At 45.6% G+C, this 21545-nt stretch overlaps 1 protein-coding gene across 1 annotated transcript in view; it reads right to left on the reverse strand.

Moving 5' to 3' along the window:
* The window catches only part of CD40LG (CD40 ligand), a 52465-nt gene extending 32031 nt beyond the window's left edge, over positions 1 to 20434 (reverse strand). Inside the window, 4 exon segments of the mRNA XM_074962704.1 lie at positions 11077 to 11310; positions 16062 to 16214; positions 16216 to 16388; positions 19488 to 20434. Of these exon segments, the coding sequence (XP_074818805.1) occupies positions 11077 to 11310; positions 16062 to 16214; positions 16216 to 16388; positions 19488 to 19869 (942 nt within the window). The 5' untranslated portion in view covers positions 19870 to 20434.
* Between the last annotated feature and the right edge of the window lie 1111 nt (positions 20435 to 21545).

The following is a 21545-nucleotide window of genomic DNA, read 5'->3' on the forward strand; positions in this document are numbered from 1 at the left end:
CTACAAATATGAGAAAAATATGTGTTTCCTAACTCAAAACATGTTTGATGAACTCTGTGTAATAAACATACTATATACATCCACACTCAGTTATATACACAGGGATTCCTTTTCCCAGTTCTTTTTTCCCCCTCTTCTTCTTTACGTGTGCACACTGTAAAAATCCAAGAGTTTCTAAACTTAGGGGTGGTTTTTTATTCTGGTCTTTCTTTGACACACTACATTAATGAGGTGGTAAATGTCATAGCTGGCTCCTCCAAATTCCAACCCTGAATGTAGCAAAGGATTTGGTGAGGACTTCTAGAGAAGAGAACTGCATGTCCACATGCTGCCACCAGAATAACCCTTATTCCATTTAAATCCTCAGAGCAAGGGTTTGCCTCTCTGATTTCTCTACAGATGTAACTGATAGGTACTAGGGCAGTCATGTTACTGGTTCAGTATCTCAGCATGCTGCTGTTTATATATCTATCAACACTAGTCAGCAGGTGAGGGGCTTTAAGAGACACATCTATTCCTTATTCTAACCAAGAACTGGCCAAAGAGATGGGTTTATGGATCCAGATGAGAGTGAGAAGAGGGTCCAAACTCAAGGCCTAAAATGTATACGGTGGTTGGGATCTGACTTGGAAGCAAAGCAATGCAGGATCAGGCTCTCAGGACCTCATGCTTAATTCCTTGCTCCTGCACAATTCTCAGTAGAATTTTGCCAGAAGAAGGAAGTCAAGTTTGGTCTAACCTATTTCCCCTCTTATTTCCAGCCATCTCTACCAGCTGGCACATTACTGGAGGGCTGGGGAGGGGATGGGGAATATCATCTGCCAGTGGGTGAATTTCAGCCCTATTATATGAAGCAAATATATAAGGCTTAAACAAAGACTCCACCCCTTCCCCATCTATTTGCTGCCAGGGAATGGATGAAAAAGCCAAAACACAAGCACTGAGTTCCTCAGGGTACCCAGATCTGCTGTGCAAGCAGCCTCCTAACAACCAGGCATGGGGATGAAGATGTCGTTCTCTCCCATGCAGCTGGATTAGGTCAACCTCTAGTCCTTGGATTCTTTCTGAGGAGATGAGCATGTCACCTACATTCTCACATTTTGTGCTGATCTAAAATATGACTGACTTACTGTAGTCAATGGGAATTTTGCCTGAGTCAGGACTGCAGGATCAGACCCTACACTAACATCTGGTGGGAGTTCCTTTACCGCCAGTAACAAGGGAAGATTCTGCTAACAGACAGGAAGTATATTTACTGATCTAATGGGTGCTGAAACAGTACAGTTTAAAAGCAGAGGACACGACAAGGAGGCTAAAGACATGGTAGCAGCCCTATCTGCACTAGTCTCTTTATGCATAGGCTGTACCACAAATGCAGTATTTTATTAAGGTCTGAAACCTCCTTAACAACACCCAGCTCCACCTGGGTCAAAATTACAAAGGTGAAAGGAATGACCCTTTGAATATATCTATCTATCAGTAATTTTCTTCTTTTTTTTCCTGACTGGCCTAAAATTTCTGGGAGGGGTAGAGAAGAGTGTGTTGCCAGGAAAGAGGTCTGACCCACAGCATTTAGAGTTTTGAGTCCATTAATTTAAAATGAGTGTTAAAAAAGCATCAAAAGATGCCCAGAAGGCCCAGAGCACAATGCTAAACTATTTACATAACACATCCACACCACGATGCATGTTTCGTATGTGGAATTTAGTATTGGATGCAATGGGACACTGCCATCAGGAATAAGATTGCCATACTCTTTTCTCAGAACCTGTCTGTGGAGAGCAGCAACAAGACTGCATTTTCTTTGAGTGCTTTCAGTCCCAAAGCTAACCTGACAGCCCTCCATGGGCCAAGAATTTCTTGTTTCATTAGTACTAAATCATGAGAGATATGGCACAAGCGTTAATTGCAGCAGCTGGCTCAGGGAAAAGCCATGAGCATCCTGCTTTTAGCAACTGCAGTGCCTATGCACTGTCCTGAGGGGTAAGACATCATATCCCTCGCAGGGCTTGGTGTGCTAGGGTCAGTCTGGGTTATAGCAGGGTTAGGAGCCACACTGGGAATAGGAATAGGACAATGCTGGCTGTGTGTTTGTTACAAGGCAAGATAGCTCAGGCAGACAAAGTGGTGGGGCACCCACTGCTGTGTCTTGATGTACAGTCTAGCTGGCTGGAGGCGTGACTGCCCATCCTTGGTGCTGGGGACAGATGGCTGGTGTTCTGGGGTACCAGGCTTGACCCCTGTTCTATAGGGAGGGAAAGTAGAGTGGGATGGGTGGAGAGGACCATAGGTGCTAACAGAGGGCAGGAGGTGAGCAGTCCAGCTGGATGAACTCTCCTTCATCTAGGCAAGATTGCACCTTATTCACAAACAGGAATGGGGGAGACAGAAGGACAATGTTACACTTGGAGTGGGGAAATCTTTTACTGGAATAGTGAGCGTCTGGGACTTTATATAGCCTTTGCAGTTCTAACAGCAGCCTTGATATCAACTGGAACAGACCCTCTACAGTAGCTCACACACACAACTGGAGGGGGAACAATAGTGGGACAGTCATTTATTTAGCACTTCTCCCAAACAAAACTAAATGGGAAGGAAACAATGGCAATTTTAAGCTTATGTGGAATAAAGAGTGAAACTTTTCTGCTGATGTTCACCCTACTCCTGAGTTGGAACATCCTTTACTGCACCCACCTCCAAAAACATACAGGACCAGGTTTGACTGGAGGGCAGTGCAAGCAGCCTTGGCATTTAGCGAGTGTCTACATTGGCAAGCCTTTGCTCATATTTCCCCACCACAGTGACTGCCGGTTCAGCTCCAGCCATTGCAGCCCTAATACAGACTCCAGGTGGCCACAGATCTACAGGACACAATGCTTTAAATGCCAGAAGCTGCACTGTCTTCTCCAGCACTCTCACAGTTGCTACCACCTGTGGAATTGTGCAGCTGGGAGCAATGGAAGGAAATGCTAGCAGAAAACTCTAGCCTAGAGAGCCAGAGATGGTTAGCTCCTTAGGCCAGGTACTGTCCTGTATGTTCAGGGGCCAAGCACACCATTGGCATTTTGACAATTAAGCTGTGCAAAATAATGCCAGACAAACCATTCTTTACTGTTTCCTAGATTCTAAGACCAGAAGAGATCAGAGTAGCTTATCATAACACAGGCAATATCAGGCAGACTTCAGATCAGCATATTTCTTGACTGGCAAAGGAGGATAAAAATATTAAACCAACAAAACAGCATCTGATAGCTTTTGAAGCTCGATGGTTCAATTAAGCAACTGGTGTAGTGGAGTCACAGTCATTTTGCTTAAAAACAATTTGCATTTCTGCATTGACACTAAGAATTGTGACTTAAGGGGCTGATAAGTCAGTGCTCATGCAGCTCCCCATGTTAGGATTTCAAGCCTTGGGGTCTAGCATTTTTGTACGTGTTCGTGAACAAAATGCTGCTAGGTGAACAGAGACCAAAACACTAAGAAATAAAGACAGAAAGGGAGGTTAGGAGCCTGTTTCTCGCTCTGTCACTAGGTAGCGTAGATAACACAGGTATTTCTCTCAGTTCACCATGCTGCAGTGTTACTGGCCCAGAAGAGGTATTTCCAGGAAAGATGATTTCAGTGCTAGTGAATCAGCACTTCTGATGGCAATAAGAGGTCATCTACCATTCCAGAAATGATATAGAAGAAACCATTACAGAGCAACCATTACTTCAGAATTAAGAGGGTCACAAACTTTTGTTGACGTTTCTAGGTAAAAATGTTTCTTTGCCAGTAATGTTTGTATTACTGGCAAAGCTGAAATCTATTCCAGTAGCTTGCATACATGTGGTATTCTTAAATGTGTAAGATTTAGGGCATACATGCTGAAGTGTGAAAGGCTGCTAGCCGACAATCTCCAAGCGTGATCTGTATTGCATCTTATTCTTCTTGGCAGACATAAACCTAATATCGTTGTGTAGTGAGAGTCCTATGGGCCTTGGTGATGTCTTCTATGTTCGTCCTACTGTTCATTTCTATTGGGAATTGGGACATTCTTTCATTGCTGGGCCAACACAGAGGTTGAATGGAAGGCTGTAAAAGCAGCTTTTTGATCTAGACTTTGTAATGAACCACAAGAGTCTTTTGGTTTTTTGAAGAGCGTTGAGTGTTATTTTTGCTTTGCCTTTCATCCACCGGCGTTTGAGACAGGGGAATCTCTGTTACCCGGCCAGCTGTCTCAAAGTTTTGGCTCTCTTTTGAATTTAGAATGTTTTTAGTACACTGAGGGAACAGTCCACATTTTACTAAAGTGATTAAACACCTGTAGAACTAAAGAAGAAAAAAAACTGAAAAACTGAAATTTAGGAGAGTGTACACTAAAAACATAGTCTCGAGCAGCCCCTTAAGGATCACATCACACAAACTTGAGAGAGGAAGAATAAACTTTATATTATTACTAGCTCCCTGCACTTCATCCTGTGCATAATAAACTTTATATTATTACTAGCTCCCTGCACTTCATCCTGTGCATAATAAATCTGAGGAACTGGCCAAGAAGCCTGTTAATGTAACCCACTTGTCAGTGTGTGTTACAGGTCCCACTCCATGCACTACTGTGACACAACTGTGTTACAGCCCCCACTTACATAACCTATCTTTTTAACTCAAGATGTAGAGCCCCATGATTTTAGCTCTGGGAATCCCCAGTTTAATCCCTACTGTCAGCCAATATGAGGGCCATCCCCTTTTTAAACACAGCTTTGCTACCCAAATGAGCTGACAAAATGTGGACTGTTTCAAAAGCAACACCCTCCAGGGTTCAGGAAGTGGTGGGGTAATGAAGCTTAGCTGGCTATAAAAGGGAAGGAAGAGTCTCTGTGCAGGAGCAATACGCCACTACACACAATGGAAAACCAAATGCAGACCCCAACACAATCCCTACCTCCCTGCTAGAATTTTTCAACTTTGCTCATAGATATACAGCTTTAAGGATGGATTTCCCTTTATTTTGATTGATCTTCTGTTCAAACTTCACTATCAAGCTATAGCTCAGTTCCACATGAAGTACAAGGAGAGAATATAGGTTGCTTGTTTTTAGGATCTACTCCCTTCAAGAGGAACTCTTCATAAACATAGGACTGAACAGATCCTAATGCATCCCATTCACTAGGCTTCTGACTCTGATGCAAGGGTTGAAGATCCCCTTTCAAAAGAACCTCACCCCTCTTTTAACAGCAATCTCCATGGTCTAGGAAATGCGGCGGGCTTTGGTTGAAGTATTACGTATTTGACACAGATAGAGATGACAGCAACAAGAACGGACCATTTGCTAAAGAAAAAGAAACCCACATACAAAACCACCCAAACCGAACTAAAACCAAAGAGGCCAGTTTACATTAGTATTTAACAAGTGGGGGGATAGTCACTCTGGGAGAGGAAAGAGCTTAAACTGGATATGATCATTGTGCTGACCTGCAAAAATCCTCCACAAAGCAGCTGATTGTCCTCAACATGATGACAGTGGAAGTCAGGAGTAAATGGAACGAATGCATTGTAGTAAATGGAACGAAATAGTGTACGCAAGAGGAGAATCAGCCCAAACCACGTTCAGTTTTGCCCTCTTACTCCCAGCTTCCTTCTCCCCGCCACGTTGCAATAGGTGATGAATTGAACTGTGACAAGTCTCAGTTTATTTCTGGTTACTCTGATGTAGCGGGTGGCAGCTGACAGCCGGATGCCAGGTACAGAACTCTAAAGCAGTAGGGCAAGCAAGACTGCCATGCAGACAGACAGCACCTGTCATCACCAAATGAGCCTCTGTCCATTCTGTTCTGAACCTCCCTTGGTTATTAGCACTGAGAGGAAAGAAAGGGACTGGATTTTGGCAGGTGGCAAGTAAAGCAGCGTAGTCTAATTTGTGACCCTTATTATGAGGTATAATAATGTGTTGGGAATAAAGCTACACTTAGCCGGGTTGGCAAACACTCCGCACACAGATGCACTTTCCTGGGGCGCTAGCAGGTATCGGGGTACAGATGGGATTTTTCCAATATTTCCTAGAAATGGTTTTAAAAATATTTTAAAGCACTAAGACCCAAAGGAAACATCCCTGCTAGTGCCTTGGAGAACCATACAGAAGAACAGTAGTGGCTCTAAACCAACCCTCAGGGCCAGATCTGAACATTGGGGTGTTCAATATCCAAACCTTCATCAATCATTCCTGGGTTCAATCCTGGTTGGGGGAGGGGAGGAGTAAGGAAAGGTAGCTCCAAGCCACCTTTAAGCCTCCGCAGATTCTCGGTCCAGTTTAACTTGCGAGCAGTCTGAGGATTATGTTTAAAGATTCTTAGAGCTGTCAATAGATGGCAATGTAACTTGCTAAATGCATCCTGAAAGCACTCCCATGTATGTGCTACTCAAACAAGGAGAGAGATGAGAGCTTTCAGGGCATTTAAAGGCCCGTCCCTGTTGACTATAGGCTAGATTATGACTTGAGGCACCACCCTAGGAGTAGCACTTCCAGGAATTGTGATCTGTGCGGGCCAGACTCCCCTGCTCCTTGACTAACTTCACTGCTAGGCAACCAACGAACCCAGCTGCCCTGCCTTGGAACTGACAGAGTAGTGACAGCACCTGATTGATTGCTGGTTTAGCAGCCCTGATATCAGCCTGGCTCCCACAACAGCTCAATTGCTGCTCAAGGTGTTTGGTGCTTGTAGCTGTGCTTGCCCTGCTTCCTGTCCTCGCTCCTGCTGTGTTCCAGCCCTGCTCCAGCCTGCTACCTGTGCCTGCTCTTGCTTTGCTCCCCTCTGGCTGACTTTGATCCTTGGCTCTGCCTCTAGCCTATGACTCAGGCTTGCCCTCTGGCATTTGGCTTGTCACTGTGGTACTGTCCATCAGCTTGTTCCTGAACTTTGACCACCCTGGGCCCAGCTGTCGCTGGTAGGCTGAGCTCTCATTTCAGCCACTATGTCTAACCACCAATGGCCTGGTTGGCTATCGTCTCAATTCTTCTTTGCTCCCAGGAGGTAGCAACTGACTCTTGGCTTCTACCAACAGGAAATTCCTGCCCCTGTGGACTCGCTCAGCTGATTGGAGAGGGCAGAGACAAATCTTTGCCTGTGTCTACCCCTTCCTGCCATTGTCTCTGGGAAGGGGAGCTAGCAAGAGTGCAGCCCCACTTCCTCCTGTGCATTGGACCCAGTGTCTGGGCAGCGAGTGTGGGGATAAAGGGGCGTACGTACTCTCTCCCACTCCAGTGCATGGTCACAGTCTAGCCTTATAAGTTCAAACAGAGCACATCACATTGATCAACAAGAGACTGTAATCCTGACCCACTGCAGTCAATGGGGGATGTCTGTGTTCAGGATACTAGTCGGGAAGTAAGAGTAAATACACCTGTGTTAGCCCTCTTATGTCTGGGACTCCCATACAAGTACCTTTGAATCTGCAGTTATCGACTAATTTACAGGCAGAGTTCAGTTTTTTGGCTGAATCACTGCAGTGCCTAGAGCAGAAACAAGGTCCAAATCATTAACAAACAGGAGTGGGAGCCAGGACATTTGCGGGGTCTCTTACTGTCTGTGACACAGTCTTCTCACATCACCTTGGGTAAGTTACTTGACCTCAACTTCCTAATCTGTAACACAGGGATAATTCTGCTGTTCACTGAAGCAGATAACTATGCATTGCACTACTGAGTCTCAGTGCTTTGACACAGGATCTCCCAGTAGCGTAGGGACTCAGACTGATTTTCTGCAGTGCTCAAATCTCCCTAACTAAAACAAGATATGAAATGTGTGTGGTCATGTGGAATGGAACGATTCCTAGATGGCAGCCATGGGTAAGTGTGGAAGGACTTTGTGGGATTCCTAAACCACCAGGGTCCTTCTCCTTCACCAGCCAGGACGTGGGAATTGACAGAATGCTAGCATGGATGGGGGAGAGGTTTGAAGGTTTGGGCCTGGACCGTGTGTGTGTGTGTTTTTTTTCTAAACATAGCAGGGAGAAATCATCAATAGAACTTAAAATGCATTCACAACACAGCACTCTCCCATTGAAAATTATTATGAATCATAAAGGCAGCCAATTACATGCTCCTCTTCATCTAGTGCCAAGCAAGTTTATTCTTCTGAGCACCTGTTTCTGCTGGAAACAAAAATGCTGCTGTTAGAAAAGTTTTTAATTATAAAAACATTGGCCTAGATTTTGTTTCGGGCAAGAGCCGCCAGTGAGTTCACCCTTATGGGTAAACATTTACTGTACTGGCCAAATGTTAAACCACAGTCCTTAATAATAATGCAGGAATTGTGACCCACAGCTTCTTTTTAGATTGTGAGAAACTATCTGTTCCCAAACTCCTGGCTGTTGAAATGTTTCAGGTCAAACAGAGCAGCTCCTTTTTCACCGTTCCCCACAATATTCAAACTGAAAACATATATGCTTCTCTTCATCACCACAGCAAAGACGGGCAGGTCACAAGTGGGGAGTAAAATTCTGAGGTCTTCTCCACAAGCAGAGTGACCTGAGAACCCTTAGGCCCTGTCTAGACTAATATGAGACCCTGGGAGCCACCTCCAGCTGCCCAGGACCAGCTAACACTCTTCAAAATCTATCATCCCTGTCCACACAAGCATTCAAACCATGGTCTTTTTAAGTGCAGCTCATTTCTCCAGTGTAGGCAGGGCCTTGCTATTCAGCCAAGGGAAATAGAACCTCATCACTAACACTGAATTTAGGCTACAAGTCGGGATGCCAGCTCAGAATTTGGTTGACCCTTGATCAGAACATTGTTAATGTAATCAAAGAAGGTGCCTAAAGAAAGCCCTGTATGAAAGAGAACATGCATGTAAGGACAAGAAGAGCTAGGGCTGGAAACGTCACCATTACAGAGAAGCACAAGTTACAACTCTATCACCGCCAACTTTTATCACTTTCAGTGTAACTGAACATTTGGCGAAAAACTCATGGCTTTCAATATTCTCATGGAATCGCTCCCTTCTACCTCTCCCTCTTGGTATTCCCCTATAGCACATTACATTCATCCCCATTTAGCCACCCCTCTATTCCCTTCTCTGTGATTCTTCCATTCTTTTCTTTCCTCAGATCACTGAGACACTTCCTCTCATGAAACTAGACTTGAATCTTCCTGTTGGTTTTAGCCTCTAATTTACTCTGGACAATACTCAATAGAGTGCATTCTTCCATCCCTACTCACTATAACTAGGCTGTCAATATATATCCAGGTAGGAACACTGGGAGCTCAAGGGAAAATAATGCAAATTACCTTTCCTTAGCTGCTAAGCTCTTCAGGCATGGACTGGCCTTTCCTAAAAGTTTTGACAGCGCCTAGCACATTGTGGGCACTGCTGCAATAAATAGTAAAATTGCTGTGCACTGCTGGAAGCGTTACTGTGTGTGCACGCTAGCATGTTCTATGTCTGTGAGACTAACTTGCCAGTAAATGAAATGATACCAAAAGGAGCTTCTGGACATTTCCTCCTGTCTAGTTTCCAAGACTAATGTTGCCTTTGTGTGTAAAAAGAAAAGGAGTACTTGTGGCACCTTAGAGACTAACCAATTTATTTGAGCATGAGCTTTCTATTTAAGTAAAGCTGTGGTGCTGATCAGAAGAGTGGAGTCAGCTTATCATTCCCCCACTCAGTTACGTGCTGTGTTATCACTTTTAAGTTCCGGTGTTTTAAGTCTTTCTTCTGCTTGCTGTTTGTGCAACATTTTCCTTTTTCTGCTCATCTGAGTCACTCCATCCAGCTCCATAGACAATCAGCTCTATTTATATCTTTGCAACACCAATTTTTAGCATGATGGAGGCTATATGCAATTCATCATCACTCCTCAGGATCATGCCATTGCTGGGAAGGATTTGTCTGGACAAAGAAAGAGCCTGAGAATGATGCTGCAAGCAATGACAACCTCTCAGCATTCACCGTGCACTGCTTATCTCTGCAGCCCTTTGCCCTGCTTTAATTTGTGCATAGTCTATTCAGAATGAATGTAGGACCATATCCTGTAGTACATTTAGGCAGGTTTTTACTGATCTGCCAGAAACTACTTGCCCTGAAAGTGGCTCAGATGACCACCAGAGGTCTGCCCCAACAAAGGGATTATCTTTGAACTGAGTAGAGAGCCACTGTAGCAGGTCCTACAACATTCCCCTTCCCTGGCTGGGTCTCCCCACATGTCCTTGTAATCCCCAGATGGCATACTGGCCTCTTGGGGTCATTGGCAGTCAATGTATGTTCAGCCAGCTTTCAGGCTGCTCTCGCTTGTGCCTGAACACTAGCCAACTGCTGAGAAGCCAAAGGATCAGGAAACCAGAAATGTGGTTTATCGCCTCCGTTGCAATTCACAACTTCTAACTTGCGGGGTAACTGTGAATCAGGATTAGGGAGCTATAGATAAAGGGGAAATGGGAGGGACCATTCTATGGATCCTCTCCAAAAAAAACTTAAAATGAGGCCAGAAAGCTACTCCCCATCTGTAGTGGGAGAGCAAGTCAGCAACACAAGGACATTAGTAGACTTCTCTTGGGTTACTTTTATTGACAAAAACTATTTTTTTTAACACCAGAGTGCAGTTCAATAAGAAAATACATTTGCTGTGTGTGATGCAGGACAAAGCATATTAATTACAGATTGTTAATGCGTAACTGCGCTGCATGCATCACCAGAGAAGGGTGATGTCACAAATAGGGGACAAAGGGACTCCAGAACAAGTCAAGACCTCAATTATGTCTTATGAAATAGAGCACGCATAGAATGGGCAGTGGCAGTGCAAGCTACCTCATAGTGACCCCACTACTGTGCCCTACTTCCTAATGATCACCTCCAGAGGAATGAAAAGACAGACTACATGCCAACTCGGCTAAACCTTTGTCATTTTACCTGAAACTCGTTGTGAGGCTGGGTGTTCCAACAGTCCATTAGAAAGGGACTGAGACACCCCAGCTCATTTCAGACAGGTCTCCATACAAAATTGTTACATATATTTTAACAATAGCACTTACTGATCACAAATCTAATATGAAGGAGCAATTGTGTTTTAGAGTAAATACAAACAAAGTGAAATTCTTACCTGTTTGTTCAAGAGCACACAGAGAACAGGATTAACAAATGTGCTAGTTTTTGCCAAAATGGATGGGATAATGCTTACTGTTGGAGTGATTATTCCTGGCTTGCCAAATGTTGCAATCAAAGATACTATCCCATATGGCATCCAACAGAGGAAGTAGCAGGTAACCATGGATACCACCATAAAAAGTATGTGGCGTTCCCTCTTCTGAACTGTTGTCATATTACACCTAGAAACCTGCTAAAATAAAGTACTGTTTTACGAAACTCAGGAGTGGGGGTTATTTCCGTCCTAAATTCAACAAGTTGATAGAAGATGAAGGATTATGTGACACATGCCAAGGGTTTTGTCACGTAACTATCCTGATGTATGCAATGGCACAGCTATTCTTTCACTAATATTCCTACTCATATGGGCAACATGCAATCTTTTATATAAAAGAAGTCCGTTTATCTGTGCCATTTTTCCTTATCGCAGGGTGTAACAAGCTGCGAACACACACATCCAAACTTAGCACAGAACACATGTAAACAGTGACCTCTACTGGAATAGGATGAGCCTGTTTTGATGAAACAATTTTGCTCTAAATACCTGAACTATCTCTTTGGCTAAATTGATAGGGAACCTGCTTTGGCAGTACAGGTTATAAGTGCAAATCCTATTAGGGTTATATATGGATGGATAAGGGCCAAATTTAGATATCATTTATTACAGGTGTATTTCCACATCTCTCTAGGCCCTATCCTGAAAAAACATACTCATTGAATTAGTCCCTTTGGCTTCAAAGGAACTGTTCACATCAGCATGGGTTTGCAAGACTGGGTCCATTGACTTCAATAGAGCTACATGATTTATACCAGCTGAAGATCTGCCCATTGTGTTTGTTTAGTGTTTCCTTTTAATTCCAACTCTGTATGAGATCAATAATGGCAGGACCCTTCCATCCAAATGGGATGTTGTGCGACCATCAAGGCCCTGACTTACAAAACAGCACGGGTGGGAGCTGGAAATGTTTCTATGTTAATGCCTAATGGGAGCTTTTCCACACGCAGCAGCCAGAGCCTCTTTGTGAAGTAGACAGTACGCCAAAATGTGTTGGAGCTAAAAGCTTATTCCATTTTCCCCCTTCAGGTAGGCTTATTAAGATGCTAGTTTTGAAAGGGACTAATCAGATCTGAAGGATTATTAAAGCATAGATTTAGCTTAGTGGATCTGGCTTGGATAGCTGCCCACTGCCCTTGTGTAATTGTCAAATGCACAGTTTTCCTCTTTTTCTACACTTAGGTCAACCTTCCACTTTGCTTAAACAATGTAGATCTGCTGATTCCAGCTTGCAGATGGACAGAGCAGCTGTCAACTAGATTATGGTATCGGTTTGGAAATGTATTGCTAACTAGGCAGCTAGGTACACCATTTTATTGCACATTAATATATAAACCAATAGCTCACACTTACATAGTGCTTTACATTTCCAAAGCAGTGGGCAAATATCATTTAATCCCCACACATCCTTATGATGTGGGCAAGAAAGTACAATAGGGTGAGGAGGTCAAAGGCACAAGTGGCACTTAGGCAACTAGTTCTCACTGAAAGTCAGTGGAACGCAGACACCCCAGTACTATTTGTGACTTGAAATGTCTACCCCATTATCCCCACTCGAGAGATGGGTGAACACAGAATGGTTAAGATTTGACCAAGGTACATTTCAGAGCTGGGATTAGGCCTTGGCAGCTCTTGGAGCCTCCTCCTGAACTCAAACAGACTGCACTGCCTCCCTGATGCCATCATGTGAATTATAGAAAACTGAGTTGTGATTGGCTGAGCCAGTCCAATGAGAGTAGTTAATGAACATCACTAGAGTACAGTTTAGAACTGTTAAATAGGTGACCTCATCACACGGATGAACAAAAATATAGTTTATTATGCCCAGCACATTCAAAAACAAATAAAAAGAAATATCACAAATAAGCATTCTTATAGCCCATTTTTTGTCCTTAGCATCACATACACCATCAATTTTTAGACAGCACTTCCCAGTGGAGTCTCCCACCCCACTGCTGTTCCTCCACATCAGCCTATATATACACTTCATCTTCAGTGAATTAAACGTGAATAAAATAAAAGGCAGGTTAGCCTAGAGGATTTCTGTGAATTTGTGTTCTCTTTTTGAGTGTTCTGCTAGGAATGTGTGAACTAGAACTAATCTCTAGTTCTTTGCACATTTTAAAAGCCGGGGGGAATGATTTCTTACATAACTGTCTGCCACTAGAACTCAAAGCAATACCACAATTCAAGATGCTAAAAATACCTCCCTGATTCATTCATAAAATGACACCAGAGGTAAGTGTCTTCAAGAAAGAGACCAGGATTCTATATATGTAGCGAGACACTTTGTCCAGGTTGCATAATCCTTTAGGGTGTATTTTCCAATATTACTGAAGAGTTCTTGTGTTTCTCACAAGCCAGTTTAACACCTTGATAAATGTAGTAATAACAAATCCCTGAAGCATTAATAAAGTCAGCCTAGCAGCTCTTGGTCATGACTAAAACAGAGGAACCAAAATACATATATTTGTGAATAGACTGATTATCTAACATCATTTCTAAACTGCTGTGTATCTGACTTGTCCTATGTTAGGTCCTAGTCCAATTCACCTGGAAGTCAATGCAGACACATGTCCCGCACTGAGGATATGTCTTTACAGAGTCAGCTTTGGTTTAAATGCCAGGAGGAGCTACATGAGGCAGCGTGTCATATGCAAGTGACAACTTTTGAAATAAGAGGTTGACAGACACATCTGATTTTAAAAAATGCATTCTTCTTATTGTAGCACTCTGGCAACATGTTTTATACCGAGCTCTTCAGTGTAGCCCTGATTGTAGCCCTTGCCCAGATCCTCTTTTTAGCAAACAAAAAATGTTGGTCCAGGGAAGTAAATACTGTCAGTCAAACCAGCAACTGGATGTAGATCCAAAGCTAAGGCTGTCAGTCTATGCATGTAGGTGCTACACTACATGGCAAATAGTTATAATACTCCTGTTACAATGGTATCTGTGCACCGACGATGTTATGCATAGTACAATAACTAGCAACACTAGGGCCTGATCCAAAAGAAACTTGTCCCATGGACTTCAGTGAGTTTTAAATCAGGCTTCATATGAGATAAACATAGTTTATCATCCTGAACTCTGTATCATCTGGCATTTGTTGGCCTATGTTATAAACATAGATTTGTGTGTGTACATTTCCTTCCTTAAAGGAAGTTTAAATAAATTGCTGTGTCAAAGTGTTTGGGAGTTGCCATGTTAGACAGACTTGTTAATTACAGATGATGTAATCTACACTAGGATTAGGGGCCCAGGTCTGTGTTGTCTTACACCCTATGCAACTCTATTCAAATCAGTGAAGAATTTAGCTCATTGACTTTTTAAAGATGCAGATAACTGAGTACGCTCTTTTGGAGCCATTACATCATAGAAATATAGGGCTGGAAAAGACATCAAGAGGCCATCAAGTCCAGCCCCCTATGCTGTGGCAGGATCAAGTATTGTGTAAGTTCTTAGAGACAAAAAGACATTAAAGTCCCTTATTGACATATGTGCTTGTATGTACATACAGCACTAACAAAATATTAACTATGCAAACACGTAACAGCACTTGGCTTTTACACAGTGCTCTCATCTGTAGATCTCAAAGAACTTTACCAAGGATCAGTATTGCCAATCCCAAGCCTTCAAAAATCATAAATCAGGCTTCCCAAAAATCATGAGATTGTTAAAAATATAATATTTGGGATTCTTTTTATTTGTCTTCTGGTTTTTGAGCCATTATGGTTCAAGTTTTCAAGATATTCTCTGAAACCATGAGAGGTAGAAACCTACTTTTAAAAAAATGAAAGCTGAGATTCTCATGTAATAACATGACTCCATGAGCTGAGGCTTTAAGCAAGCCACCAAATATTGCAAGATTGCAGTTTTATCATGAGAGTTGGCAACACTGAATTCCCATTTTAAAGATGGGGGAAACAAAAGAGTCAAATGCAGTAAAATACAGCTGGATATAACAATATCGGTCCCAAGCTGCTCCTGGAGGCACCACTTTCTCCTGATCACTTTTTGCTGTGCACTCTTCAAGGCAGGGACCGTGTCTCTCCACTAACTTTGGAAAGCCCCTAGTACATATAGCTTGCACTAGTGAACACAGTCATTCAAAGCTTTGTGAAAATAAAATCCCTACTTTCTACACTGCACATCTGCTCACCCAATTACAGCTACTTATGACCAGAACCTTGAATTGTCCAAAGCATGTCATAGTAGATTGTTGCACACGAAGTAACACTGCTTGATGTGCAGCAATGCAGTGCACTAGGTCCTGTGAACAGCAAAGTACCAGAGCCGCCCAGAGAATACAGGAGCACCTGGATACTGCAGCAAGAAATGCGTTGACTAATAATAATAATAGTCATTATCCTCACTTTCCATAATCTGGTAGATATTTGTTTCATTCTATACAGTCTTTATTGCTAGCTCTCCAACCTCTGCTCCAGAGATATCCCCGGCCAGTTAAGCTGGATTTACAGCTGTGTTGAGTCTAGGAGCAGATAGAGAATCTAGACCAATAGCTGCAAACCACAACTAAAGTAGATTGAAACTGACTCAGACCATGAGCTCTTTGGCGCAGGGATCACCTTTCTATTACATTTATTTACATAAAGGGGCATGCCATTCTCTGATGGAGCCTCCCACAACTACCACAATAAGTTCAGCATTTGGCATCAGTCAGTGTCAAAACACCCATTGACTTCAGTGGGAGCAGGATCATAGCTCCCCACATATTGCTTTATGGCAGATTTCATTCCTGATAGGCAGACATGGATATCAAGTGTCCTGCAACAGGAAGAACTCTAAGAATATCCCCATTCAGTAAAGAGAAAAGAAGAATGCAGTTACAACCACCCTATGTTAGAGAAGCTAGAAAAGACACTTACCGTTTTGATTGCTCTCATTATTTTCCCGTAACAATAGATCATTGTCAGAAGAGGCAATATAAGGCAGAAGATAAAGAGGCATATGATGTAAGAGATATTGTTAGGAGACCTGGAGTGCCATGCTACTGAGCAGGTGGTGCCTGGGCCTTCGGGGACCGTAGCTGCTCCAACCAAACAAAGGAGGCAAAGTCCAAAACAAGGAGTAGAACCAAGAGCCTGCAATAAAGAGACAGGATTTCTGGTAGCTGGACACGTTCACTTTCATGCACCTCCTGAGCACTGTGCGTTCGTACGAGAGGGTGGAAAGGGAAATCAGAGAGACAATTCCTGCAAGGAAAGAGATGGGCATGGTGTTAGTGAGTCAGAAAGATGAAGGGGGTTATTCCCATGGAGCCAAGTCCTGCAGTCCTTACTCAGTCATGACTCCCACTGCAGGCACATGTCAACTCTTGCTGACTCTGGCCCTGCAGGATTCACCCCATGAGTCCGTCAGAGCTGCTGCTCAGTATAGGCACAGTTGGCTTTGCCGAATTCTCCCACTGGGAGAGAAACAAGCACGCAGGGTAGGGATAGATGGAAAGTGCAAAGTCTCTGAACATGCAGCCAGTTGAACCCCTTGGGCCCGATCCTAATGCCCTTCCTCTCATGAGTACTCCCTTCTTACTGAAGGGAACAGCTACAGGATCAGGCATTTGAAATGATCCTGCAATAAATGTGAGATTTTTAATTTCAAACAAATATCCTGCTGCAACTGCAAAAAAAAAAAATCCCCATCAGGATGGCAGCATTAAAATACATCTGGATATAACAATATCGGTCCCAAGCTGCTCCTGGCAGCACCACTTTCTTCTGATCACTTGTTTATTTCTGTTGACAGACCAAGGGGCTGATCCTGCCTCCACAGAGGTCAGTGTGAAACTCCCACTGACTATAGACCAGTGGTTCTCAAACTGCGGGTTGGGACCCCAAAGTGGGTCACTGGCTTAGACTCGCTGGGGTCCGGAGCCAGAGTCAAAGCCAAAGCCCAAGCCCAAGCCCGAGGGCTTCAGCCCTGGGCGGCAGAGCTAAGGTTTCAGGCCCCCTGCCTGGAGCTGAAGCCCTTGGGCTTTGGCCCCCCAGCCTGGGGCAGTGGGGCTTTGGCTTTGCCCTGTCCACACCCAGCGTGGTGGGGCATGGACGGGCCCAAGCTTCAGTCCCCGCTCCTGGGGTCCTGTAGTAATTTTCGTTGTCAGAAGGAGGTCATGGTGCAATGAAGTTTGAGAACCCCTGCTGTAGACCATCATCCCATGCTCACTAGGCTTGTTCTCTGCATTGTTCCCATGTGTTTGTTTTAGCTATAAAATCCCAAATCTGCATAATTCATAGCTACATTAGTGGTCACAGTTATTATATTTTATCTATATGAGGAAATTGACCCAAATAGCTATTGCAGATAGCTCCCCATGTGGATACTCTATTCCACAATAGTCATTTTATTCCAGAATAACTGCTTTGCTTTGGAAGCATGCTAATTTTTCTGAAATAAAGTGATTTATTCCATAATATAGTATCCCCCTGGGGAGCTACCACAAAACAGCCATTCTGGTCTATCTCCTCATGTAAACAAACCCTAAGTAAAGGGGGAAACCCTGCTAGTTTTGTTACCACTAGGTGGTAGCTGTTAGCAAATGCTGCCACTTTAAATGCAGACCTCAGTAATAGAGCTGGGTGGAGAAAAGCAATTCAGTTTCACAGAGGATTTTGATATTTGGTAGGTGTCAGAGAAGCACTCTTCCAGCAGCTGGAGTGAATGTGAAGTACCAGGGAATTAGGTCAAAGGTGTTTGAGTCTGGGTGAAGCGAGAAGGGTAAATGCGTGATTGCCTGGAGGAAGGGGGGCTGGGGTGCACAGGAGTGTGAGAGCTATGTGCTGGTCTCCCCTGTACGCACTGATGCAATACAAATAAATATCAATAATAGTAAGTGTGATTGGCCTGTGAGCCAGTGATAACAGTAAATTACAGGCAGGAGAATCTGGTGCCTGCTTAGCCCTTCAGTTGTGCCCATAATCCATACTGACATCAACTGACAGGCTGAATAGGCTCCGGTTGTACACATTTAGTCAAGGCGGCCCTAAAACTCCATGGTCACCTAAAACTCAGAACGTCTATAGATGATGTGTCTAGCAAAGCGTTGCCAGGATAAGGGGGGGATACATGGTAGAATTTTTTGTTAAAGCAAAGAGCATTCTTCCTGCTTGTTTTAAGTTCAAAAGACGCAGGTCTTCAGAGTTCCCAGAAACAACTCATCTTTGAGCAAGACCAGGCATATGCAGTTTCATCCCATAAGGAACTCTACTGGGCAAATATCAGAAGGATAGCCGTGTTAGTCTGCATCCACACAAACAACGAGGAGTCCGGTGGCACCTTAAAGACTAACAAATTTATTTGGACATAAACTTTCGTGGGTAAAAAACCTGAAGAAGTGGCTTTTTTACCCACAAAAGATTATGCTCAAATAAATCTGTTAGTCTTTAAGGTGCCACCAGACTCCTCGTTGTTTCTACTGGACAAGTGACAAATGAGAAGAAAGAGGGAGAGGGTTAGGATGATGGAGGTAGGGTTTGACACCTCTGCCACTGAACAATGCTCCCTTTGTGGAGAAGTGCACAGAACTATGGTCCAACATGCAAGGATTTAAAAGGAACCATTTAGACAATGATGGCTTACTAAAATCCATAGCAACCAGACTCTCCTTTGGAAACCAACACACAGGGCACACTCAGCAACACCTGCCTTTGACTTCACCTTCTCCATCCCCAAACCACAGACAACCAAGGCAGTTTGTTCTCTGTTATTAATAAGACACTCCACCAAACACTAGAGCCAACACTTCCACAGTTAGGTGCCTACAGTTAGTCCCCTATACTCATATTTAAAAGAGGCTTGATTTGTAGAGATGCTGAGCACCTACAGACTGTCCTGAAATTCACAGGAGTTGTGCATGCTGGGCATCTCTGAACGATCAGCCCCAACTTTTATATAGGTGCCTAGTTATGGATTTAGGAGCCCAAATGTAGACACTCCTGTTTGAAAATCTTGGCCTAGAAGACAGAATAAACCAGCAGGAGGGCCTAATTGTCTTGTCCTAACAGGTCTTTGGGGCCAGGTTTTCCCGTGGGTGGAGGCACGCACCGCTTTCTCTGCCAGTCTGTATCCTTCTGCTTCCACTCGGGAGGTGGCTGCATGCACGGTGGGGATCCTTACCCCAAGGAACCCGGGGCCTCTGTCCCTGTCAGCACCACACGGCCAGCGCCCTAGAAGAGGAACTAGAAGAGGCCTAGCGACTCGGCCCCGGGAACTGCCGTGCGGCGCCCCTTGCCCCTGGGGGCTGCGGCGGGGCTGTTTCCTCCCCTAGGTGCCAGCGGGAGCTGGGCAGCCGCACCTACCGAAGAGGGCGTTGGCGAAGCCGTACCACTTGCAGCCGGCACAGGCGAGGAGCCGGCGGCCCCGCACGCTGGCGGCCAGGCGGAAGGGGGTCCCGGAGATGCAGACCAGCAGCTCGCTGAGGCTGATGTTCAGCAGGATCAGGTGAATGGGGGTCCGGAGGGACTCGAAGATCAGCAGGACCAGCAGGACCAGCAGGTGGTTCAGGCAGCCCCGCACCAGGATGATGCCCAGAGACACGGCCACCGCGCTGTGCCCCGTGCGCCTCAGGCCCCCAGCCGCCCAGGCCCGCAGCGGCCCCTCCTTCCAGCTCAGGTTGCCGGAACCCCCAGCCCAGCTGTGGTTAGTGCGGTTGAAGCTCCGCTCCGCCAGGACCAGGCTCATGCCCGTGGCGCTGCCTGCTCCCCCCTGCGCCCTCCTCCCTTGCGCGGGGGTCTGCTACAGCTGCGCCCTTCGTCGCTGCGCCAAGGAAGACTGCAGCCCGCCACCCTGCCCCCTCTAGCCTGCAAGGCAGTCTGGTACTGCTGCAGCCTGCGCGCTTCTGCCCAGCGCTGGGCATCTGACACCGCTGCGCCCTTCTCCCTTAGCAGACGACGCGCTTCGCCAGGCCCTTTTCTGCCCTAGGCCCCCGAAAGGTTCTCCCGGCCACGCGCCTCCTCCAGCTCCTGGTCGGGGGACTGGACTTCTGCACCTTGCGCTCCTCTCCGCTATCGCCTGCAGGGCCGAGATAGCTGAGCCCTTCCTTCTGCTCCCAACCCCCGGGAACGGGGAGGTGGGTGTCCAAAACCTCTGCGCACTTCTCCCCTGCGCCCAAGGGAAGAAGGGGCTGCCCGGCTGCGCCCTGCGCGCTTCTGCCTAGCACCCGGCTGAGATAGCAGGAGACTCAGCCCGGAGCTCGCGGGGCTGCCCGGCGGCGGCTGGAAGCGGTGGCTGGAGCTGTCTCGGAGAGTCCTAGGCGCTGGCTGCTTTATATCTTAGCGGGTGCCCTCTGCTGCCAAGATGCACCATGGAAGCAGGCGGAGAAACTCCTCGGCGCGGGAAGGGAGCCCCCGCCCCCGGCCAGGGGAAGGCGCAGAGCCCCGGCCCCCTGGGCACCCTGCCCTCGGAGAACTCCCCTGTCTCGCGGCAGGGACCTGCCTGGCTGCCCTGGCGTAGCAGCGGATCTGGAGGGATTTCTCCCACCTCCCTGCGCGCAAGCGTCCATCACTTCGGACCCTGAGCTCAGGTGGCCCTCGGTCTCCGCTCTTCCCGGGCTCAAACGTCGGCAACGCAGAAGAGCGATGAAAGGAGCCGCAAACACCGGAGCAATCCTGCCTCCTCCGACACATGCGGGCACCAGGCTGCGCGGCCAGGTCCTGGTATGAAGCGAGTGGAGCTTGGCGGATTTGGGGTTCTTTGGAATCTCTCCCCCGAGCAGGCAGGCAGGCGATCCGTGGGGCTTGAGGCCCTAGGAAGAAGTTTCCCTGCCAGAGGGAAAGAGCTTAGTAACTTTACACACACTGAGCCCAGGGCGCTACTCGTGTGTGCAAGGTTATTACATTGTTTGCACGATCGGGGTCTTAACTAGTAACTTGAGCAGATCGGAGCACGAAATAAACCAGCGCATTTTTGGTGAAATGTAAATTGTAATATATTCTGGGGTTTCCCTTAGCCTAGGGGTCAGGAAAGTGAACTCAGGGGAAGGTGCCACGTGGGAGTTCTTTGCCCTTCACATGTTGGGTTTACATTGGGGTCAGCACTGCCTGGCCAGAAAGGTACTTCTCTCTATCCTGCAGGATATTGTATCTGAGGCCATCAGAGCGGTGAGGGAGTAGAGAAAAGGGAAACTGGGTCTGTCTGATTCTCCTCTCCATTACTCTGGTGTAAATCAGGGGTGATGCCATCCCAGCCAACGAAGTTATCCCAGGGTAAAACCAGTTTGAGAGCAGAATCAAGGCCAGTATTTTTGCATTTGCTTGATTCAGAATTAGGAGCCAAACTTTGCTACACTGGGTTAGCTCTCGTGAAGTCAAGCAGAGTTATGCTGTATTTTTACTGGCTTTATTGAGAGCAAAACTTCA

This window comes from Natator depressus, chromosome 9 (assembly GCF_965152275.1).
Source record: "Natator depressus isolate rNatDep1 chromosome 9, rNatDep2.hap1, whole genome shotgun sequence".
NCBI classification, from domain to species: domain Eukaryota; kingdom Metazoa; phylum Chordata; order Testudines; family Cheloniidae; genus Natator; species Natator depressus.